Genomic DNA, 20786 nt, shown 5'->3' on the forward strand with positions numbered 1-20786 from the left:
AGGCTCAAATGGGCAAGAGTCAGCTTCCAGCCTCACAGGGTGTTGGCAGGCCTCAGTTCCTTAGGAACCATTGGATTAAAGACCTCATGTCCTCTGAATGTTGGTTGGAAGCCTCCCTGACTTCCCCAACATGTGGGTCTCTCCTTGGGGCAGCTCACATCATGGAGGAGCAAGGAACCTGGAAGACAGAAAAAATGCACAAGCATATCCAAGGAGCTTCAGCCTTGTCATAACCTTAAGTGAAATTTCATCACTTTGTTCTGTTTGTGAGAAGCACAATGTTAAGTCCAACCCAAGCTCCATGGGAAGGGAAGAAAGACCTACCCACCATTTGTGAGTGATAATAGTGGCAAATTTTATACTTATCTTTAAAATCACCACTGCAGGCTAATTCTGTGTCCAAACTGAATAAAAAGATAATGAAGACCTAAGGATGCTTCAGTTAGCTTGGCTGAATTTGAGTCTTTTCTTGGTGATTATTTAATTGTTATATCTTTCCATGTCCTATATTTCTTCTTCAGTGTTAATGTTATCTTTTTATCTATTAAGGAATTGTTCTCTCCTCAAATCAGGAATAAAATCAATAGTTTAGGAGGAAAAAAGGATGTACATGAACATTGGTCAAGACTACATGTGCTAACTTAAGCCATTTTCGGGGTATACCTTTTTTTAAAAAGATGAGAATGTTTTATTTCATGTTAGAAGTCTCCAATATGAACACCCAGCTTTTCACTAGAGAAACTACTCTCAGGGTCCTGTTTCTGTGCATAAATTGCACCAGTGATTAGGGGCCACACTAAGAGAGTGGCAGCTTACTTTATCTACAAATGTATGTAGACCTTCTACTTGATGGAGAGGCAGATATGGCTGGACAGTACCTTCAATTGTAAACAAATGTGTTAGTTTCCTATTATAAAAATGCAATTCCATGTCATCAAAGGAGATCACATTATTTACATCAAATTTCAAGAATTTTGATTATATATATATATATATATATATATATATATATATATATATATATATATTTTTTTTTTTTTTTTAACTTAGTTGAGACATAAAGCTGACCTTTAAGTCTTTAGCTATTCAAGACTAAATTATTTTTACTTGTATTACATAGGAAAACAAGGTTGTTAGTTTGGGAATGATTTTTAATGATTTGAAATTTAATGAATTGTTTATTTTATTTAACACCTGGGAGTCCCTGAGACCTTCTCAGGATGTCCTCAAGGTCAAAGCTCCCTTCCCAACAGTGCCAAAACTATATTTGTCTTATTTACTCTCATTCTCTCACAATGTACAGCCATGCTTTCCAGAGGCTACATGAAATGAGTTTTTGCAATAACTCACTGCAGAAGCAAACATGAGAATACAATTATTATCTGTTAAATCCCTAACAAAAAAGAAGTATGAGAAATTTTGAAAAAAAATACACTCTGTTCATATTTTTTATTTATAAAAATATAATTATTCTCCACAGAAATTGTTGTTGATATTGGCAAGTAATAGGATACTATTGTTGATTTCAACTAATTAGTGATAAGTATCTTTAAATGCATGTTTTAATTTCTAGCATGGCAAATATCAATAGCCATAACTCATACAAACAACAGCTTTTTGTAGTCTTTAGTAATTATTCAGCATGAAGGGCAACTGAGACCAAAAACTTGTGGGTTAGTAAATTAGAACAAGACTATCTTTTCAGAAGTGGAAACTGAGGTTTGAGTGTATGAATTGCTCAAGGTTCTATGGCTCATATATAGCAGGACAGGGACAGAAATCTAGGTAGGTCTTCTGATTTGTTACACCATATGGCTCAGCCTCTTAATATTCATTAAACAGTGGGAGATCCCCTGCAGCACTTCTCAGCTGTGCTTCTGAATGCTATCCTGGTAGTGAAGTTGTATATTCCATACTACTCCACGGGGGACAGAAGGCTTTGTTTTCTGTTTTAAATAGAACTTAGTGTTCTCCATTAGTATTTGCTACTTAAGGATATAACCCAAAATCTAGAGGATTAAAACAAAAGCCCTTATTATTGCTCCATGGGCTACAGGTCAGCTGGGAGGTTCTGCCAGGCATGGCTGATTTTAGATGCTCTCACACATGCATCTATTGTCCTCTCACAGGTAGGCTGGGGACTTACTGTCTGCTGCAGTGAAGGTAACTGGTCACATGCCCCTCGTCATCCAGCAGAGTTGCTGAAGAGTAAAGGTGCATTGCAAAACATCTTGGAGCCCATGTTCAGAACTAGCTCACCATTGCTTTTGATTAAAGCAGGTGGCTATAGCTGCTCAGCTTCAAGGTGTGGGGAGGTAGTCTTCCCTTTCATGGTAGGAGTCACATTGCAAAGCAGAGTGGAAACAATGAGAGGAAGCAGCAAAGAAATATTTCCACCACGTTATAGAATAATTCAAAAATATGACTTTGAATCATACATGAGATGATAAATATGGTAACTGAGGGATTGAGTGCAAGCATTAAAGAGGAATTAATTCAGTTCCCATTTCTGACATTGGGGCAAGTGACTTAACCTCTTTAAATTGCAGGTTCCGCATCTATAAAATAAGGAAAACAGTTTCTATGTCAGAGGGTTTTATTAAGCCCTAGATGAGGTAATGCTCATGAAGCACTTGGCTTCACACAGGAAATGCTCTGAAAACATGAGCTAGTGGCTATTTGATGAAGCCCTTACTCTGGCTCAGTTCAGTGAACTCTTCCTGACTCCCCCAGACAAAAGAGCAATGGCATATTTAATGGTGCATGTCTGTCTGCATGAGCAGCATGTAAGCCTTCAGCTCCTATGGCCTCCCTCCTGCTGTTTACATAAGCCTCTCACCAAGCACAGTTCCAGTCCCTCTCAGTAAACACCTACTACACATCTGACACTCACTACCCACCATGCCAAGCTATGTAGATTGCAAATTTACAGAACATGTTTTCTCAATGAGACAGTTGAGTAAAGGAGCTGCATACCTTACCAGGAAATATGAATTAGAGTTATTGAGTACTCACAGGAGGCATTATACAAGCACATGTTAGGTGCATATGTCCACAGTGTATGGACAATATAAACTTTTTTCTTATCAGTGAGGATGCATACTTACAATCCATGTCACAAACAACTCTTTAAATCAAAAATTTATCTGCAAGAGCATCCTGTCTCTCATTCCTTAAATAAGCAAGTCCTCAGCTGACCCCATGTCCCAGTGAAGATATGCAAAAGAATGGGGTAAGATGAGAGGCCCAAATCAGTTCTGACGTCAGCCAGCTAGTCCTTTACTTCCTGTGTCACCCCTTATTAGGAAGCAGATGGGTTGGAATAACAGCTGATGGCACTAGATTGCACAGCTGTATATATCGCCTTGGTCATTCAGTCGGCCTTGTTTTATCACTCCTGAGTTAGCAAACTCTTCTTTGTGGCTATACCCACTTCTCACCAGGGGAGCATTATTGCCTTTGAGCTGTATGTACCAGCTCTCTCTGGAGACTTGTGTGGCAGATTGGTTTCCAAAATCTACCAGCCCCCAGGAATTCATTTCCAGAGGGCTGTGACCACTCAAACAGTACTTTTGTTTGTCTCAGGAATGCCAATGTGTATTAAAAGCAGCATCAGGAGGATTGCTTCAATACAGAGGCCTTTGCTACAGCCTGATAGCTTCCTTTTATGGACTGGTCCTGGCAGCACTGCCTTTCTTAAAAGATGTTGAGGCTACTGCGCAGAACTTCTGCATCCAACCACAATGGCATTCACACTTGCCATCCTATCCACCTGCCATTCAGTGAATGGCATCTGCTAATGACTACCCTGTCAAAAGTGAATCTGATGGACCACAGGCCAAGGTGTTAGTATGTTCACTCACAGTTCAATTCAGCAAGCTAGTCCAATGTCACCCTGAGTTAAGACCTTTATCAAGAAGAGAAGTGCCACAGAGAGGGACCATATATGGCTCTTGATAAGATAGTGGCAAAAACCAGCACATCACCCAATTCTCTAATGCAAAACTATCTGTGAGAAGCACAGTAGCAGAAATCAAGCTGGAGTGCTATAGAAACATGAGGTAAGGAAAGAGAGAAAAATGAGACAGAGTCTTGTTGGAAATTGAAGTTGTTCCTTAGAAGATGCAGAGACTTGATGTGAGTGGGAAAATGTTTCGGGTAACAAATAACTGGAATTAACTGAGAGTCAGGAGGTTACTGAGGGTTGCTGAAGAGGATGGGTAGTTGATGAAAGACTTGAAAGAGAAAGAAGTATAATAGAAGACAGGGCTGCACAAAGAAGCCACATGATGGAGTTTCAAATACCCTACTGAAGAATTCTCATTTAATTCTGGACCAACTGGGAAGGCCATCTGGAATTTTTCTATATTTTTGCTTTTCATATTGTTTCATCTTATTAAAGCATAGAAATCGCATCATCCATCTGTTTTTAAATAAAGCCACAGTAGTCACTTTTGTAGCGTAATTTGGAGAAAGAGGAAACCCCTAAAAGGTTGCTGACTAATCCATTGAGGAATATAAATAAAAGATGAGGAAGTCTAAAGAGGTCAGTAGTCTTAGCCCTAATAAAGCTAAACATTTAAATAAAACTGGTATAAATATAAATGAGAAAAATTTTGGACCTAACCCCATCTCCTATTCTCTGTTGTTAGTGCCTGTTGATGATTATTGGTCATAAACCATTAATGAAAACCAGGCCTCTGGATAGACAGCAACAGAAACTTCTCTATCCCTCATAAGAAATGCATAGCTAGGAAAAGGCATTTTAACTTTGGACCTCATAAAACTTTTCAGATAAAAAAAAAAAAACTCGTTCTACTCTGACTCAGGCTATATTCAAGATATTCCTTGCCTGCCTCCTTTGGCACAGTAAAAAACAAACACTCTGTAAAATCTTTTAACCCCTTGCTATATCAAGGACTGTCCATGGACAGGCAGTATCAGCTCTTCTGGGAGTTTGTAAGCACTGGAGAATCTCAGGCTTCACTATTAAATCAGAATCTTCATTCTAACAAGATTTACAGGTGATTTCTATGCACATCAAGTTTGAAAAGCACTGACCTATTTATTAAGCCAAAACTTTTCAAGCTCTTCTGTATTACTTTAGTACTTAGAGACTGTTCATTTGGGCAAATCAGGGTTAGATGCAGGTAAGATCCTGATAACCATAGCCTGCTCCTGTTCTCTATAGGGACAGGACTGTGTAAAGAGGTGCGTAGGGTTCTACATTCTGCACTTGGTAGTTGCTGTAACTGTTTATTGTGGCTATTTTTGTTTATTAATATTTTAAAGTTTTTAGCATGAATCTTTACACAAATTGCTTAATCTCTCCAAAAGTAATTTTTTTAAAACTTAAGAAACACATCGTGGAGCTAAACTTGCAGAAACAGCCACCAGATATTCCTACACCCAACACAAACAACAAATACAGAGCTTTGCATTAAAAATTTGAATGGAGAAATGTTCTTTAAAGCCCACAATTGGACAGTTTACCTCATTATTATAGATTTTCTATTACCTTTCATCATAAGATTTGAATTTAAAAGTGGCAGTCACACACATACACACATACACACACACACACACACACAGATAGGTTATCTTTGAATGCTAGGCCATGACTTGATGGTGTTTTTACAAAGATAACACTGCATAACACTAGGTAATCAATTCTGACCTACCCTAGGCCAATTATTTTAAACTGCTTGAGGTCTAGCAATGATTTGACAGCTGAACATTTGTGTCTAGCAGACCATCTAAAGAGCAGAGAGAATAAGATGCAATTAAGGAGTCAGGGCAGTCATCAGAGTGTCTTTGGAATACTTTCACCCTGTTGAATTTGAAGATCGGTGGCTGACAAGTGTGTGTCTTTCTCTTTGCTTCCTGAAAAAAACCCTGTATTCTAGCAGAGCATCCAGGTCTGTGAATGGAGTGAGTGTGTTCTGATTGTGGACCCATAAGCTTCTGATGAGGGCCACTTGAGCTGTTTGTCTTTTTGCTGAGCGCGTCATCCTGTTACTTCCCTAAAATGTAAAATGTTTGCGATGCCCCCCACCTGCCCCATGCCTTGCTCCATTAACAAGGCAGTTCTGTGTTATTCAAGATGTTTTCTTCTCTTCTGGAAACTTTTTTGGAGAAAAAAGTATTTACTAAAGAAGCAAAATAAGGTTCAGAGGGACTGTGGGGCTTTTCAAGTGTTTACCTCACTGTAGGGGTCATTACTTAAAAGGATTGTATTTAAGGTCCCTAAAAATCTTCATTATTTGTCCAGTGTGTAAGGAATGATTACACCTGGGTGGGTGTTTTTATATGCTAAAAATTATCTTGTAAAATAGATTTGGGTTATGACATGGCTAAATAGAGTTAAATGGATTCTTTATTGCAAAATCTTCTATTCTTTGTTGTGTTTAATGTTTTGTGACTTTACATAACAAGTGGCCCAAACGTGCTGTTACCCTCAAATATTTTGATGGTGGAATCCTTTTTCCATGAAGCACATTATAGGATTAATGACTCTTAGAACAGAAATCAAGACTTACCAATAGTTCCTTTCAGACTAATAATAGGAACCACGTGAAATTTGTTAATACTGATAGGCAATTGCATGCTAATCTTTTTAACATTGAAGCATTTGATTCAGAAAGTATATAAAGTGTTGTGGTGGTCACATAAAGGGAAGAAAATCTGAGGTAAGATGTTTCTTGAGACGATTCTTAAAAACTCAAAACCACCTGTATCTATTGTGAACTGACATAACCCTGACTCTAAATTCTCACTCATTCCCAACAGGGTATGATGACAGAATCCACAGGTTAAAACCACAGAGAAGTGACAGATTTTGTTGGATGCAATGGGAAGTCCCATATATATAATTGCCCTAATACATTTACTTACCCAATCGAGGAGCAAAATACTAAATGAGTAATGATAAAAACCATAACTCACTTTTTTGGTTTTCCACTAGGAAAACATAAATGGAGGCATTTGGGGATTTACTTCTTTCCAGTGTTCTCATAGCTGCCTATAATTTAACGTCTTGGTACAGCTTTGACTTTTGGCATGATAAATTATTCTAAAATAAAATATTTACTTAATAAATAACAAATATGCATGTACACTGACAGCAGAGACAGAAAATCTTTTTTAACATATCATGTTATACAATAAAATAACGTCACAATTGTAAGAATGTATTCAGTTATTTTGTGGATGTGTTTAAAATGGCATTTCTGTTCCTTAGATCTTGTGGAGTATGTGTTTTTATCAGTATTTAAAAGAGAGTGTATCCATCATTCATTTTTTTTTATAAACTTATAAATGTGTGTATTTTTCCTTCCTGATCAGAGGCTTGTAGCATGTCATATAACTTTAATTCCTCATGGTAAATGACAATGAATTTATATTTTAGTGTATTCATAGACCATCTGAATTTATTATGTGGGTTACATTTTTTATGCTAATGTTATAAAATAATTGAATGACTCAGCTTCTGGAATTCCATGAATAAAATATAAAAGATAGGTTTGATTTGCAATACATAAATGAAAGGCTTTCGTGCATCTCCTACTGATATCTTTTTAAAAGAATCCAATTATTTTTCACTCATTATGAGAGCTGTAAAAGTTAGGTCATATATATTTGCATATGTTTTCTTTTCATTTTAATCACTTTGAAAGGCTGTTAAATATTCCTCCAGAGAAGACTGAAAATAAGAAGAAAACTAGGTCCACTTTAAGCTAATCCTACGCAGTTCACTGAACTGGATTTTGAACTTGACCCACCATGGCTGTGTCATGGATCATTCACTTTTTGTCTTCAGAAATGGATGATGTAAAAGAACCCATTTGCTTTCCACCCAGAACATTTCATATTCAGCTAAGCAAAATGATTTCAGGTGATTTTGCTTTTGCAGTAGCTTAGAAGAATTGTATACAATATGTTGTTTTATTGTGTTGAATTCTAAAACCTTAGACATCAAAATAACCTTCATATTTCTTATTATATCAGTGTCCAAGCACTTTCCTAGAGTTGCATAGTGTGGTCAAACAGCTGAGCTTCTCCTTTTGAAAATGCTTATAATGTGTAGAACTGGTGTCAAAATGGTATGCAACTAGATGTTCATTTTTTATAATTCTTACTAAAATACTATCAGCTAAAATTTATAATCATTATATGCCAAGTAACTTTTTAAACATATAATTTTCACCTACATGCAACTCTGTGAAGCAGCCATTATTATTGTCCCAATTTGTAGATGAGAAAATAGGAAACAAAAAAGTAATGTAATTTAGGGAAAACTGTCACATAGAGAAAAGTAAAATAAAGAACCTCTGGATTCTTCTTAAAGGTTCTCATTGCATTCTTCAAATTAATTTCAACAATGTTTATTTAGTGCCAACTCTATGCCAGGGACAATGCTAAGAGCAGGGGCAGAGATGTAAACAGCCTTCGTCTCTTCACAATGGATGAACATCTGGATAATGCTTCAACAGAAACAACCAGCCACTATCCACATCTGTATAAGGTTATCATTTTATCCATTCCATAACATTTACTTAGTATCTGCTCCCTACCACATATTAACGAGCAAATACTGTCAAACATTTGGCATTTTGACAAAAGCGTATCATTCTTGGTAATGTTTCTGCATGTGGAACAACCAATAGGCATCTCCTACACCACTGAGTTGGATTGGCATAGATATTCTCATTCTTCTACCTGCAGATATTTTCTGCAGTAAGATTTATAGTGATGGACATAAGAAGGTAAATACTGAGGAAGGTAAGGAGGAGAGGCATCTGGAGAATTAAAAATCCTCCTCCTAAGCTTAGACTTGGTCCATTATGGGAAATATTGAGGTGACTCTTTTCTTATTCTCTTTCTTTGAAGATGGCTGCATTTTATTTGTATAAAAATGGATAATTACTTTCTTGTACATATGTTTGGTATTTCCTAGAGGAGATGCAGTAGGAAAATTCTTTCTTTGGGTCAGTCACATTTACATGACAACAATTCTTGACTCATCAGATGTGTCATTGTTTAAAAAAAAAAAAAAACTTTTTTGTAGTTGTAGATGGACAGAATGCCTTTATTTTATTTCTTTATTTTTATATCATGCTAAGGATCAAACCCAGTGCCTCACATATACTAGGCAAGCGTTCTGCCACTAAGCTACAGCCCCAGCCCCAGATGTGTAATTTTAATTAATTAACTTGCCGTATGGGTGTCTAATAGTTGTAATGCATATAAGTGCTGCTCCCTGTGGAATGATTATTATGAAAATTAAATGAAATAATGAAAGTAAAGGTTTTTTTTTTTAGTAGAGTTCCCAGTAATATCAATGGCAGTGTTCAATAAGTTTGTTTGCTATTATTTTAATTCTTTTCATTATCTTCCTCCTTTATCTGCTAGACAAGTGGTTCTCAATGTTTTCACATGCCAACTACAATAGAATTATCTGCATAGTCTGAACAGTCAGGCTTTAGACCAGTGGCTGGCTAACTCACTAGGAATCTCTGATGAATTCTCAGGAACATGAAATGATGAGCCCAGGCTCCTGGGTTTTGAACTTGAACTCTCTGTGAACAGGAAGGGTTTATGGCTCTAGAAGCATGTGAACTGAATCAGTCAGTGGTGGTTGGGATTTAATAACATCTATATGTTTATCATAGAAGTCAAGGAGAATCTGAGGGCTGCTTTCAAGGGAGATGATTATCTTCCTATTTCAAAGATACCCCTTTTTATGTTTAGACATTATACTTTCTATGTTAGGATGCTCTTCTAACTACCTAGTTTGATTCTAGGAGCTATTGCCATTTTTTTTCTGTTATTCTAAATTGTTTATTGGTGATGGAATTATCACTATTACTGAACTAGTTTATAACAGAGATCTATATAAAGAACCAATGAGAAATCAGATTGCATTTGAGATGTTGTTCTAGACCCGTGGTATATGTGTCCATATGAGGAAAATTGAAACCTTAGAAAAAGTCCAGTTATCCTTTGGGGCAGTCACATGTCAAGGGACAAATAACTTACATGATCTTTTTTTTTTATTTATTAGATGGGCATATACCTTTATTTTATTTATTTTTATGTGGTTGGTACTGAGGATCAAACCAAGTGCCTCACACATGCAAGGCAAGCACTCTGTCACTGAGCCACAACCCCAGAATTTACACAGTCTTTATGATTTGTGTGTGTGTGTCTCTTAGACTTGCCTGCCTCTTAGACTTGTAAACAATCCAGATGCAAAAGTTCTTTGAAGAGATAAATATGGTATCACTTTAAATTTAATATATGCAAATGTATGCATTTTGTTGGGGAGATTTTTTGAGGGGGTGAATAAGTTTGTAAAATGTCATTAATATACACTGGACTCCATTGCATACTTCCATGTATCACACTGATTGTGGTCCAGTGTGGGCTATTCATTACAGTTAGATGTTTGAGTATTAGTTATTGATATCTGTGCTTATTTGTTGAAATTGTACTCAGACCCATGGCTTGAAAATGTCATTGGAACAAAGAACAGGTCTTTGCTCTACACACTCCTTTCCCCAGAGACTGCACTGATTGAGCATAGGTATTTGATAAATAACAGTGCACACAGCATGTATGCTACTCCTCAGAACTATTGGAATTAGTGTTATATTGATTTGGGGATGTTTTTAATTGGATGTGTTATAAAATCAAATTTAGAGATCATGTATGTGAATATTGAAAAATTGATTACCCACTTCTTCATAATCATGTCTCTTCTGACATGAAAGCCAAATATATTGTAATTCAGATATTTTATATTATTGGGGAGTGTTTGGAAGCTTTCAGTACTGAACTGATCGTTTCAATGAGTTTTCTCCTCTTCTGTCCTCTTTGAGTGCAATTTAGAGTTATGTGGTAACGTGATAGGAAAGCGTTTCCTAGAGTGAGGTTTATAACCAGATAAACCTAGTTTCAAGCCCCATCTGCACTTCCCAGTTGCAAGAGGCTGTGAGTAGTTGATTTCTCTACACCTGTGTTTCCCCATGAGGGTCTAGTCATATTTCCCTAGTGGGATCTCTATAGGGGGTTTTAATGTGGTAGTAGACTCCACATGCTGACTATGGTATTTGACACATTTTGACCTTTAGATGTAGCTTTTAAAGTTGCTCTTCTAAACAGATGTTCTTTTTCTTTTCTGTTTTCTTTCTTTCTTTTTTTTTTTTTTTTTTTTGGATGCGTGTGTGTGTTTCCTTTTACAGATGGATATACCACTGATGACATTGAGTTTTACTGGCGTGGGGATGACAATGCCGTGACAGGAGTAACCAAGATTGAGCTCCCGCAGTTCTCCATCGTGGACTACAAACTTATCACCAAGAAGGTTGTTTTCTCCACAGGTTCGTATCGGGGAAATGAGTCTTCATCATAGTTTGTCAAAAGGCTTCCTGTCCCAGGAAAGGATCATGCCTCTGAAGGATTTGGCTCTGCTGAAAACCCTGCTCCCCACAGAGCCTGCAGCTCCATCCAGAACCCAGGCAGCTCCTCTCCAGAAGATGCCCCAGCAAAGCTCAGAGGGTCATCTGCTTGTGCCTCGTGCTAGAGAAGGGACTAAGATTTTAGAAACAGGGTACAGACGAGTTGAAGACCTGAGTCAGGGAGGTCCCCGGCTCTATGCATTCCTTAGAACTTATGGTCATCCTGGGGCCTAGAATGACACCGTGGAAGCCCTCAGGCAGCAGAGGAGAAGAGTTTTATGATCTTCACCCTTCTGCCCCTTCCAGACGTTGACATCATCCTACTGTCTTTGCCACCTTGGCCCTTTCAACCCTGAGACTGGAGATTGCCAGACTTGATGTCATCCACATAATTTTTTACATTTTTTTAAACAAAAAAACCAAGAAAACAATTATTTGCTAGATATTAATTTAGTAGCAAAAGAAATTGAAATATTACAAGAAGGATCCGCTTTATGTATTTTCCCATCGAAGTGAACCCCATTGGCACAGTAATGGTAATACTGTAACAGTAAATATAGAATCACATTTCTGCTAAGAATTCAGATACTTCTTGTTCCTACAAACCACAAACCATTTAAAGCAAGAGCTGTGTGACTTGGTAAATATACCAAGTTGCCTCTAGCTTAAAAAACTATTTCCAAAGTGGGATGTCTTCCAAATCCTTAAAAAGATGAAAACATAAAGGAAAGAAAGCAAACTGAAAACTCTTCCAAAGGATAGAATCTTTCAACCCCTAAAGCTCTTTGGGAATGAGTTGCTGCTTCAAATATTCGTACTTTCATATAAAGACATATTAGCCCAAGAAGACTGAATAAAGCTTCTCTCAGATAGTGGAAGTATCTCCCGTGCAGTGCATTAACGTGAACTTTTTATATTGTAACAATGTGCTCTCCCGTGACTCTCATCCAAAAAGTAATGCCCTAGATCACTACAACCAAAAACCCAGACTTAGTAACCTATACTGTTAGTTGTTTTTCCCAAAAATGTTGCTCAAAAGCAATGATTCTTCACCATCTTGTGGATCAGGGAGCATTGAAATTGTTAAGAACTAATAAAGGATGCATGCGCGTGAAAATCTACACAGAAGGGATTTTTATTTTCTATGATCAGAGCATGCAGCGTTATTCTTATGTAAGAGAAAAGCTATAGGATGAACTTGCTGGGGGACAATTAAGAAAGGCAACAAAAGGTTCTCCCAAATAGTCTTGTCATCACAATGGCAGAGAATCAGTCTCTGTTCCTGCAGTGTATGGCGCTGAGCAGGGAAAAGCAGGAATCCTTTTTAATCACTGGTGAGTATAGGATGTATTCCACACTGAGAAGCTTCTGCCACTGAGTAGCTCCTGCTAATTAAAACCCCAGTGCTCTCAGACTGTTTTTGCTGGGGGGAAAAACAAGTTCCTAAACCAAGAGCTAGAATTGAATTTAGGGAATATGTCAAAATGTTTACGGACTTTAATGGAAAGCATTGTGTAGCTATTAATTAATAATGATAACATTCTGAAATTGCCTTTCTAGGGTCCTATCCCAGATTGTCCCTCAGCTTTAAGCTTAAGAGAAATATTGGCTACTTCATCCTGCAAACATACATGCCTTCCATCTTGATTACGATCCTCTCCTGGGTCTCTTTCTGGATTAATTATGATGCGTCAGCTGCCAGAGTGGCTTTAGGTAAGCCATTTTCCAACTGCATGTGGGGTTTCACTCTGTGCCTGCATGTCTGCACATGCGTGCAGTTTCCTACCCAGGGATTTGTAATGCCTGACAAGACTGGACCTTGCCCATTACAAGAATTTAGCCTTCAGACTTTGGGTGATCTGATTCACCATTAAATCAATTAATCACGAATTAAAGCTCTTCCATGTCAAAATTAGTTAACTATATAGCTGTTGGTAATGAAATTAGATTCATTGGTTTCGTATTTTTATTGAAACATATTTCATGTAATATTGCTTGCATAATCGTTCAATTTGCATCCATTCTTTGCTTCTATACCTGAGAAGAGCTCCTTTCCAACTTTTTTTCATGAGACAAGGATATGCAATATGTAGTGGATGGATAAGCAAAAAGGATTCTACAGTTTTATCAGTGGTTTTGAGCAGCATACAGAGGACAGAGACAGCAGAAAAAGAACACTGGGAAATCACCTGTGGCATGGCTTATCATAAGGATAATTTTTTTTTTCTCTTATAACAACAGGAGGAGGATACTAAATTATATTTCTTACACATTTTTGTTATTAACTCTGGGTAAAGTAAATTTATGACCTTCAGTACAATCTTCATCATTTTCAGTTCTGACTATTCCCCTTAAAATATTGAATTGTTGACTTCTTCACCACGAGATCTCAAATTCCATTATGGCTTTCTTAGAAAGTCATTCATTATTCATTCAAAAAAGTATCTGTTGAATTCCTGATATGGTCTAACCAGACGGTGCACTGGATACAGCAGTCCTCTTCTGGAAGGTTTACTCAGGTAGTAAAAGATAGACAACAAATTGAATAACCATGCATAATATAGTATAGGGTAAATCTGTAGAGGGAAATCAACCAGGTAAGAGGGCTTGAGTATACAACAGAGAACACTTTAGGAAAATCAAGGCTGATCTCAGCGCAGAAGTTGTCCATAAAACACAAGAGTTCAAGATGAAGACCCAAGTAGCTCAGTTGGTGATGATATACCCTGCTACTGCGAGTACCCTGAGGCAGGAACCATCAAAATAGGTTCGCAAGAGTCTTCTGAGGTCAGGATAGAGTAAGCTCAAGGGGCGGAGTAAAGATGATATTGGGGAGGGAGGAATGAAAGATCATGAAGGTTTTTATAGACTATGATACAGACAGACATTGCCATTGAGCAAAAAAATGACAAGATTTGATTTCAGTTTGAAAGGGGTTCACATTGGCTGATGTTAAGGTTAAATTATAATGGCCCAAGGATGGAAGGGAGTAGAAGAAATGACCTCTGGCAAGGCCTCTGATATATACTCTTAAAATGCTGCCCCATGAGGACTAGCCATAGGTATAACTTTCATTATGCGATGAATTTTCCTCCCACCATACTGAAGGATCCCCAGGGGAAGATCCAAATCTGGTATTGTATCCATAGGGTCCTGCCTGGGGAATGATGCTCAGTAATTGTTCCCTGAATGAAGGAATGCATACAGTTGGAGAATATCCTATTTTGCTAAAGTTAAATCTGTTATCTACTTTGTGTGTGTGTTATAGAATCAAGAAATAATCATTTACTTTTTAAAGGAGATTTTTGAAACATCTTTTTAGGTGAGCAATTTGCTATTATTTTCAGAAATACCTCAAAATCAGACTTAGTCAAATCAACATTGTGTCATCATGTGGAGCAGGGTAGTCTATAGTTGAAATGAAGAAGAGAACAAAAATGATTAACAAAGAAAAGAGAGGAGAACCGTTAAGATACTTCATTCAACATAAAGCAAAACCAAGGCTCAAATCTATATTTTCTGAAGTTTTTCATGAAAATCTACAAAAGCAAAATTAAAAGTATGATGTTATTGGTAGATAAAAATCAAATCAGAAAACTGTGTCCTCAAAAAGTCATAGAAATAAAATTTAGCCTTTGAGATATGCTGTTTGGGTAGTGTTAAAGGGAACAGTTAAAAAAAACGCTGTTTTAAACAGTCAGGGTACAACTTCCCATCTGTGTGATTTGACCTCTGAGCTTTGTCTATTTTCACATCAGTGTTTGACAACAAAGTTGGAATTTATCATGCTCAGAACTCTGGATTCCTGTGCTCTTTACCTTCCAATTACAACCTCGAGGAAAACTACTTCCGACAGCCAGAACTGTTCGCCCTACTGGATGAGCAGTTAGAGTCTAACCCAGAGTGGCATTTCCCATAGGACTCTTATAATACTTCTTCTGAGCTGTTTATGTGGGCATTGTGCCTGATTGTCCAACCCTAAGCCATGAGAACTGACTCCTGCTTCTCTGCTACCCTCCACTTCCAGTTTCTGAAATGTTGACAGTGGTTCATTTAATGCCATCTGTATAATGTGTTCACTGATTTCAGAATCATTGCTGTTATTTTACTTCCCCTCTGTCATTTAAGTGGATTTTTCCAGAAGCCTCTGAACTGGTGTTCTTTATTGTCTTGCCTGTGTCTCCCACACTTCACACTGCTACCAGAGTGACTGTCCTAAATTCAGTTGTTTATAAGTTTCCTGCTTGAAGCTGGCCAGTGCTTCACTTTGCCTTTAATTTAAACGTCTTCTTGGGCTCCCCATCTTGCAGCCCTTTCTTGAATCTCCCCTCTTCTCACAATTCAATTCATCCTGCTTAATAATGCACCCATAATTTTTCTTGCAAACCCAACCTTTTATATCAAGTTTTCTCCACCCCAGTACCCTGATGTATTCCTTAAATATTGACCTCCAGGCCTTGTTCACCAGGGTAATGATCACTCAGTCTTCAGAAATCTGCTTAGACATATCCATTTCCTATTCTCCTCCCCACTACCTCACAGAACTGAGCTAGGGTCTTCCCCATATACTCATTTTATGCATACGGTTATGATAGCATTTAATTCACTAGTTATAATAAGTATAAATCAAAAAAATATAATGAAAGGAAATCTCCCAAAGTGATTAATGTTCACCATAAACTAATTTATGTATATCCCCAGGGCCTATCACAGAGCTGATATATAATAAGTGCCCAGTAAATATGTTGTGGTTCATATAAATGAGTAAAATTAACCTTTCCAGTGATTGTAAGAGCAAAAAAGAAATGGGAACATCATTATTCTAACTTTTTTCTTTTTCCTTTTTTTTTTTTTTTTTTTTTCAGGAATTACAACTGTACTAACAATGACCACAATCAACACTCACCTCCGGGAAACTCTCCCCAAAATCCCTTATGTGAAGGCCATTGACATGTACCTAATGGGGTGCTTTGTCTTCGTTTTCATGGCCCTTCTGGAATATGCTTTGGTCAACTACATCTTCTTTGGGAGAGGACCCCAACGCCAAAAGAAAGCCGCAGAGAAGGCTGCTAGTGCCAACAATGAGAAGATGCGCCTAGATGTCAACAAGGTAAATTCAGAGGGCAAGCCCTCTTGCTTCTTAAGTGCATAGAGGAATGCTACTAGTATAGGCTAATGGCCTTCCTCAAAACAGGAGGAAACCAAAGTCCCAGGGAGAAAATAGATAATTTTCCCCAAATTACAAATATATTTAGTGAGAAAGGCACAATTATGGCCCAAACTCATCACCCAAACTTTGGGTGATGCCCTTTCCATGAACTGTAGGTTTTCCCAAAACTTTGTCAGAGAACCACCTATGTGACTTTTTCCCCAGGCATAAGTATATTGTCTATTTTATTTACATTTCTTTAATTTATTCACCTTATTTAAATTTTTATACTTTTATGTCACTCAAATTATTAATACTTTCTGGAGGATTTTTTTTAATAAATAACAAAACTTTGGACCTAAAATATTTATTCTCTTAAACTTAAAAGTATCATAAACAATTCTAGAGATGTGTTAAGACCCCCCAGCAAGAAATCGAAACTTCCCCCTTGAGGTCATCAGACAAGTGTGGAAGGAAAAAAAAAAAAAAAAGAGGAATAGATTTTTTCATTTAGTGACACAGGATTACTTGCACATACACCCTTATCATTGAAGCAGTTGACATAGGAGGCCACCATCTTGTTTATGTCAGGCATAGTCAAAGACTTCCTGCATGATAGTAAACACTGTTTATTATTTAGAACAGTCGTTTTCAACCTCAGCTGCCAAATGGAATGATGTGTAGAGGATTCAAGAATACTGAAGGCAGGATCCCTTCCCCCAGAATTCTCATTTGAGTCTCTTGGGGTATGCCTTGATTGCATACTCCTTAGTTTCCTCAGGAATTCTGATTTGCAGCCAAGTTGAGAAATCACCACTTTGAGGCTTCTGTCAAGAGTCCCAATGGAGTTAATCCATATTAATCCCAGAATGGAACTTTACCTGGCTTCCTGTTATAGAACTTTCTGCACTAGACTGTGTAATTGTATATGCATTTCCCAATAGTCCAAATTTAGATCCTTTGAAATAGATAATGAAAACAAGGTCTTGACTTAGTATCTGCCTGAAGTAGTGTTTAGCAAATAATGTGTAATATTCAATTCAATAAAATGGTAATAGGACAAAGAAAGCAACAAAATGTTTAAACCATATGGAGTTATTCTGTATAATAATAATAATAATAATAATTGATTATTTAATTGATATTTTAATTTTGTCTAGCTTCAGATTAATTTCAGGGTAGAACATATAAATAATCTCTACCATTGGGATTTATTTGAGTAAACCCTGTGGAAACTTATGTTTCCCACATACCCATAGGTCTGTTGTTTGATTTTAGACTATTCTCTAACCAAAGGCACTTCTTTCTCAGAACATGATACTAATAGTAATGCAAATAATAAACATAGGCTTTGAAAGCCAATGTGAGCCATGGTGCCAAGGAAATTATTAATTTCTTACCAATGCCCAGGGTATCAGTGAATGGAGTCTTTTGGTTGGTAGATTCCAACCTACACTCATGGCTTTCTTGGGCTGTCAAATGTCAGAGTACTTTTAACATCCATTTCATGATTTACCTAATATTATAGTCTTAGTAAAGGAAAGAGAATGAATAAATAGCAGTATCTCAGAGGACTGCACCTTAAAATGAGTTTAAATCAATTGCCTAACGCAAGGCTGACTTAATAAGATAGCATCTGAGCTCTCTCACTTTCATCTACCCTATTTTTCATACTAATTTGCATTTATATGATAAATTTAAGATCTAGACGGTGGATATTTTATATGAACTGAATCTGGAAAGCTTTAGATGTTTTACACTCAATTGTACTGAGCTGGAGTAGAGAAAGCTTCACTTATCAGGTACCTCACCAGGTTGAAAAGCCCATCCTCTTGGCTGCAGATAGATCCACAACTGAGGTGATAAAATACAAGAGAATAAGAAAGATATCTAGAAATCCTCCTTTTTCAGTGTTTCACAGACAGGGGCGATTTTGTCTCCCAGAGAATTCTTGGCAGTGTCAGAAGATATTTTTGGATGTCAAACTATGAGAAGGGCATTGCTACTGGTATCCAGCATGATGCAGTCAGGGATGCTACTATCCACCAGCTAGTGCAGAGGACAGCTTTCTGTAGCAAAGACCTGTCCAGCTCAGAGCATCTGCTCCTCAGCCTCAAACATGAGAAACTGAGGCCAGAAAAGAACAATATGTTTGTGTTATTCTTAAAATTCTTTCATAGAAGTGACCTCCATACGAGGTAAGGACTCTGCTAGTCTTAAATATTAATAAACTATTAGTGTCAGGCATTATTACTTTTAAAATAAAATTTATAGTTTCCACACTTATGGGCGATGCTTGCTTGTGCATTTTATGTGGTCTAGCATGTAGGAGGCAGTCACGACCCTTAAGGAGAATATGACTTGGAAAGGAATATTGTATGGCAGAAATTATAAAGTTAAAGCAAGGAAATCACTTTTTAATGTGTGTTCACTCTAAAGTTTATAACAAACCCACTATGTCAAGCTTTATTGAATAGAATGGAATACATCTAGATTAGATCAAAACAAAAAAAGTTGCATCTAAAATTCCAGGTCCCCATGGTTTCTTTTTCAACCCAGCATGAAAGACTGGAGGGGATCCACACTGGGTTCTGATTGTCCAATGCTTTCTTTTGTGTTGGTGTCAGGAATAAGGCTACTATTTCTTGTAGAGCATTGTGAATGGGGTAGTTTTCCATGTCCCTTCTTTTCGGTTGTCTTTTTTCAAAGATCAGGCACATATCATCAGCTCAATATTTTATACTGGGTAAAAAAAATCAGTCACTAGGAGAGGGATTGAATTTTTCACCTTTGGTAGTTTCCTAGAGTTGAAAGTAGTGTGTCCAATCACCTAAACTTACTGTTAAACTGCTCTGCCCTGAGGTCAGGGATGGATCAAAATAGAAAGCCAGCCCAGATGGGAACCCATTGTTCCTTGAGCAGATTCTTCCATACTTTTCCTATTTCTGTGTTGTTTTCTCTTAACTTTTTATTTGAAGAAGGAAGTTTGTGGCTTCTAAATTACTATCCTGTTATTTTAGTGATGCAAAAACTAAAACCCTTAAAGAAAATGCAGCAGCCCAGGTTGCATAGCGAAGTAAACACTTCTGAGATGTGCTTTGGGTTTTCCCAGCCATATTCAGTGTCTATTCCACAGTGCTAACAAATGAAAAAAGTAAAGTTACATTGAAAAGTTCGTTCCACATCAGTTCATATATTCAACTCAATTGATTTCACAAAAAAAAAAAAAAAGGAAGAAAAACTCTTTGCACATAGAAATCCATAAGCAAGTGTCACTTTCACAGTTGCCTTCAAGTGACAAATGACGATGGGAAATATCAAGACTTTTTAAGCAGTCTTCACACCAACATGAAGTCTATGAAGTAGTTTTCCCAAGTGTCCTCCACAGTTCAGAAAATATAATACCCTCCAAAATAAGAGTAAAAATAAATTTTAAAAAATCCAATCTCCCTGCTAGTATCAGGAGAGTCCTTCCTGTTGTCCCTTGAATTCTTGTGTATATGTGTGCACTACTGAGTGTTTCCTGATAGAATTTGCTTTTGATTAATTTTCCTCCCTGTTTTTGATCAGGCCTTCAAGTTTTCAGCTCTCCTTTATTTTTCCTTAAAGTCTTATGTTTTCTCCTGTTTTATTTTTCTGCCAATTACTAAGTATATGCATGTTTGGAAAGTTAGTTAGTCTTGCCTTTTAGCCATGTTACTTATTACATATTTGAAATGCCTCCAGTATCTTTACTGTATTGAGAAACCCACAACCCCCAGTTTTCTTTTTTTTCAAGCATATAAATAATTTTATGCTGAAATTTGATAGAAGTCTTGTAGAAATTTTAAATTCAATAAAGTAATACATAAAAGATGAACATTTGAAAATATATAATTTTCATATACACCAAAAATGAAATCAGAGAAAAAAAATCATATTCATAAGCATCACAATAGAGATGCCCCAAAAGATCTTCTTTTGAAGGTGTTCTTTATTCTACATTCATGGTTGTTGTGAATCTCTGTATTGTCTTTTCCCATTGTGCCTAATCTTTTGTAATGCAAAGCCGCTAAGATTTCTTTAATCTATTTCTACTGCTTGGAATTAATTTTTTAAAAATACATTTTCTAAACCCCCAAATAATTGGCATTCCCATGCTCTGTTAGCATTGCTCTATCTTTATGCTTTCTAGAGAC

The 20786-nt window shown here is 37.0% G+C and overlaps 1 protein-coding gene across 1 annotated transcript in view; it reads left to right on the forward strand.

The window, feature by feature from the left end:
- The window catches only part of Gabrb2 (gamma-aminobutyric acid type A receptor subunit beta2), a 228411-nt gene that overhangs the window by 176211 nt on the left and 31414 nt on the right, over positions 1–20786 (forward strand). The window contains exons 7-9 of the mRNA XM_076856374.2: positions 11244–11381; positions 13020–13172; positions 16325–16569. Of these exons, the coding sequence (XP_076712489.1) occupies positions 11244–11381; positions 13020–13172; positions 16325–16569 (536 nt within the window). The remainder of the gene's footprint in view (positions 1–11243; positions 11382–13019; positions 13173–16324; positions 16570–20786) is intronic.

This window comes from Callospermophilus lateralis, chromosome 5 (assembly GCF_048772815.1).
Source record: "Callospermophilus lateralis isolate mCalLat2 chromosome 5, mCalLat2.hap1, whole genome shotgun sequence".
Taxonomy (NCBI): Eukaryota; Metazoa; Chordata; class Mammalia; order Rodentia; family Sciuridae; genus Callospermophilus; species Callospermophilus lateralis.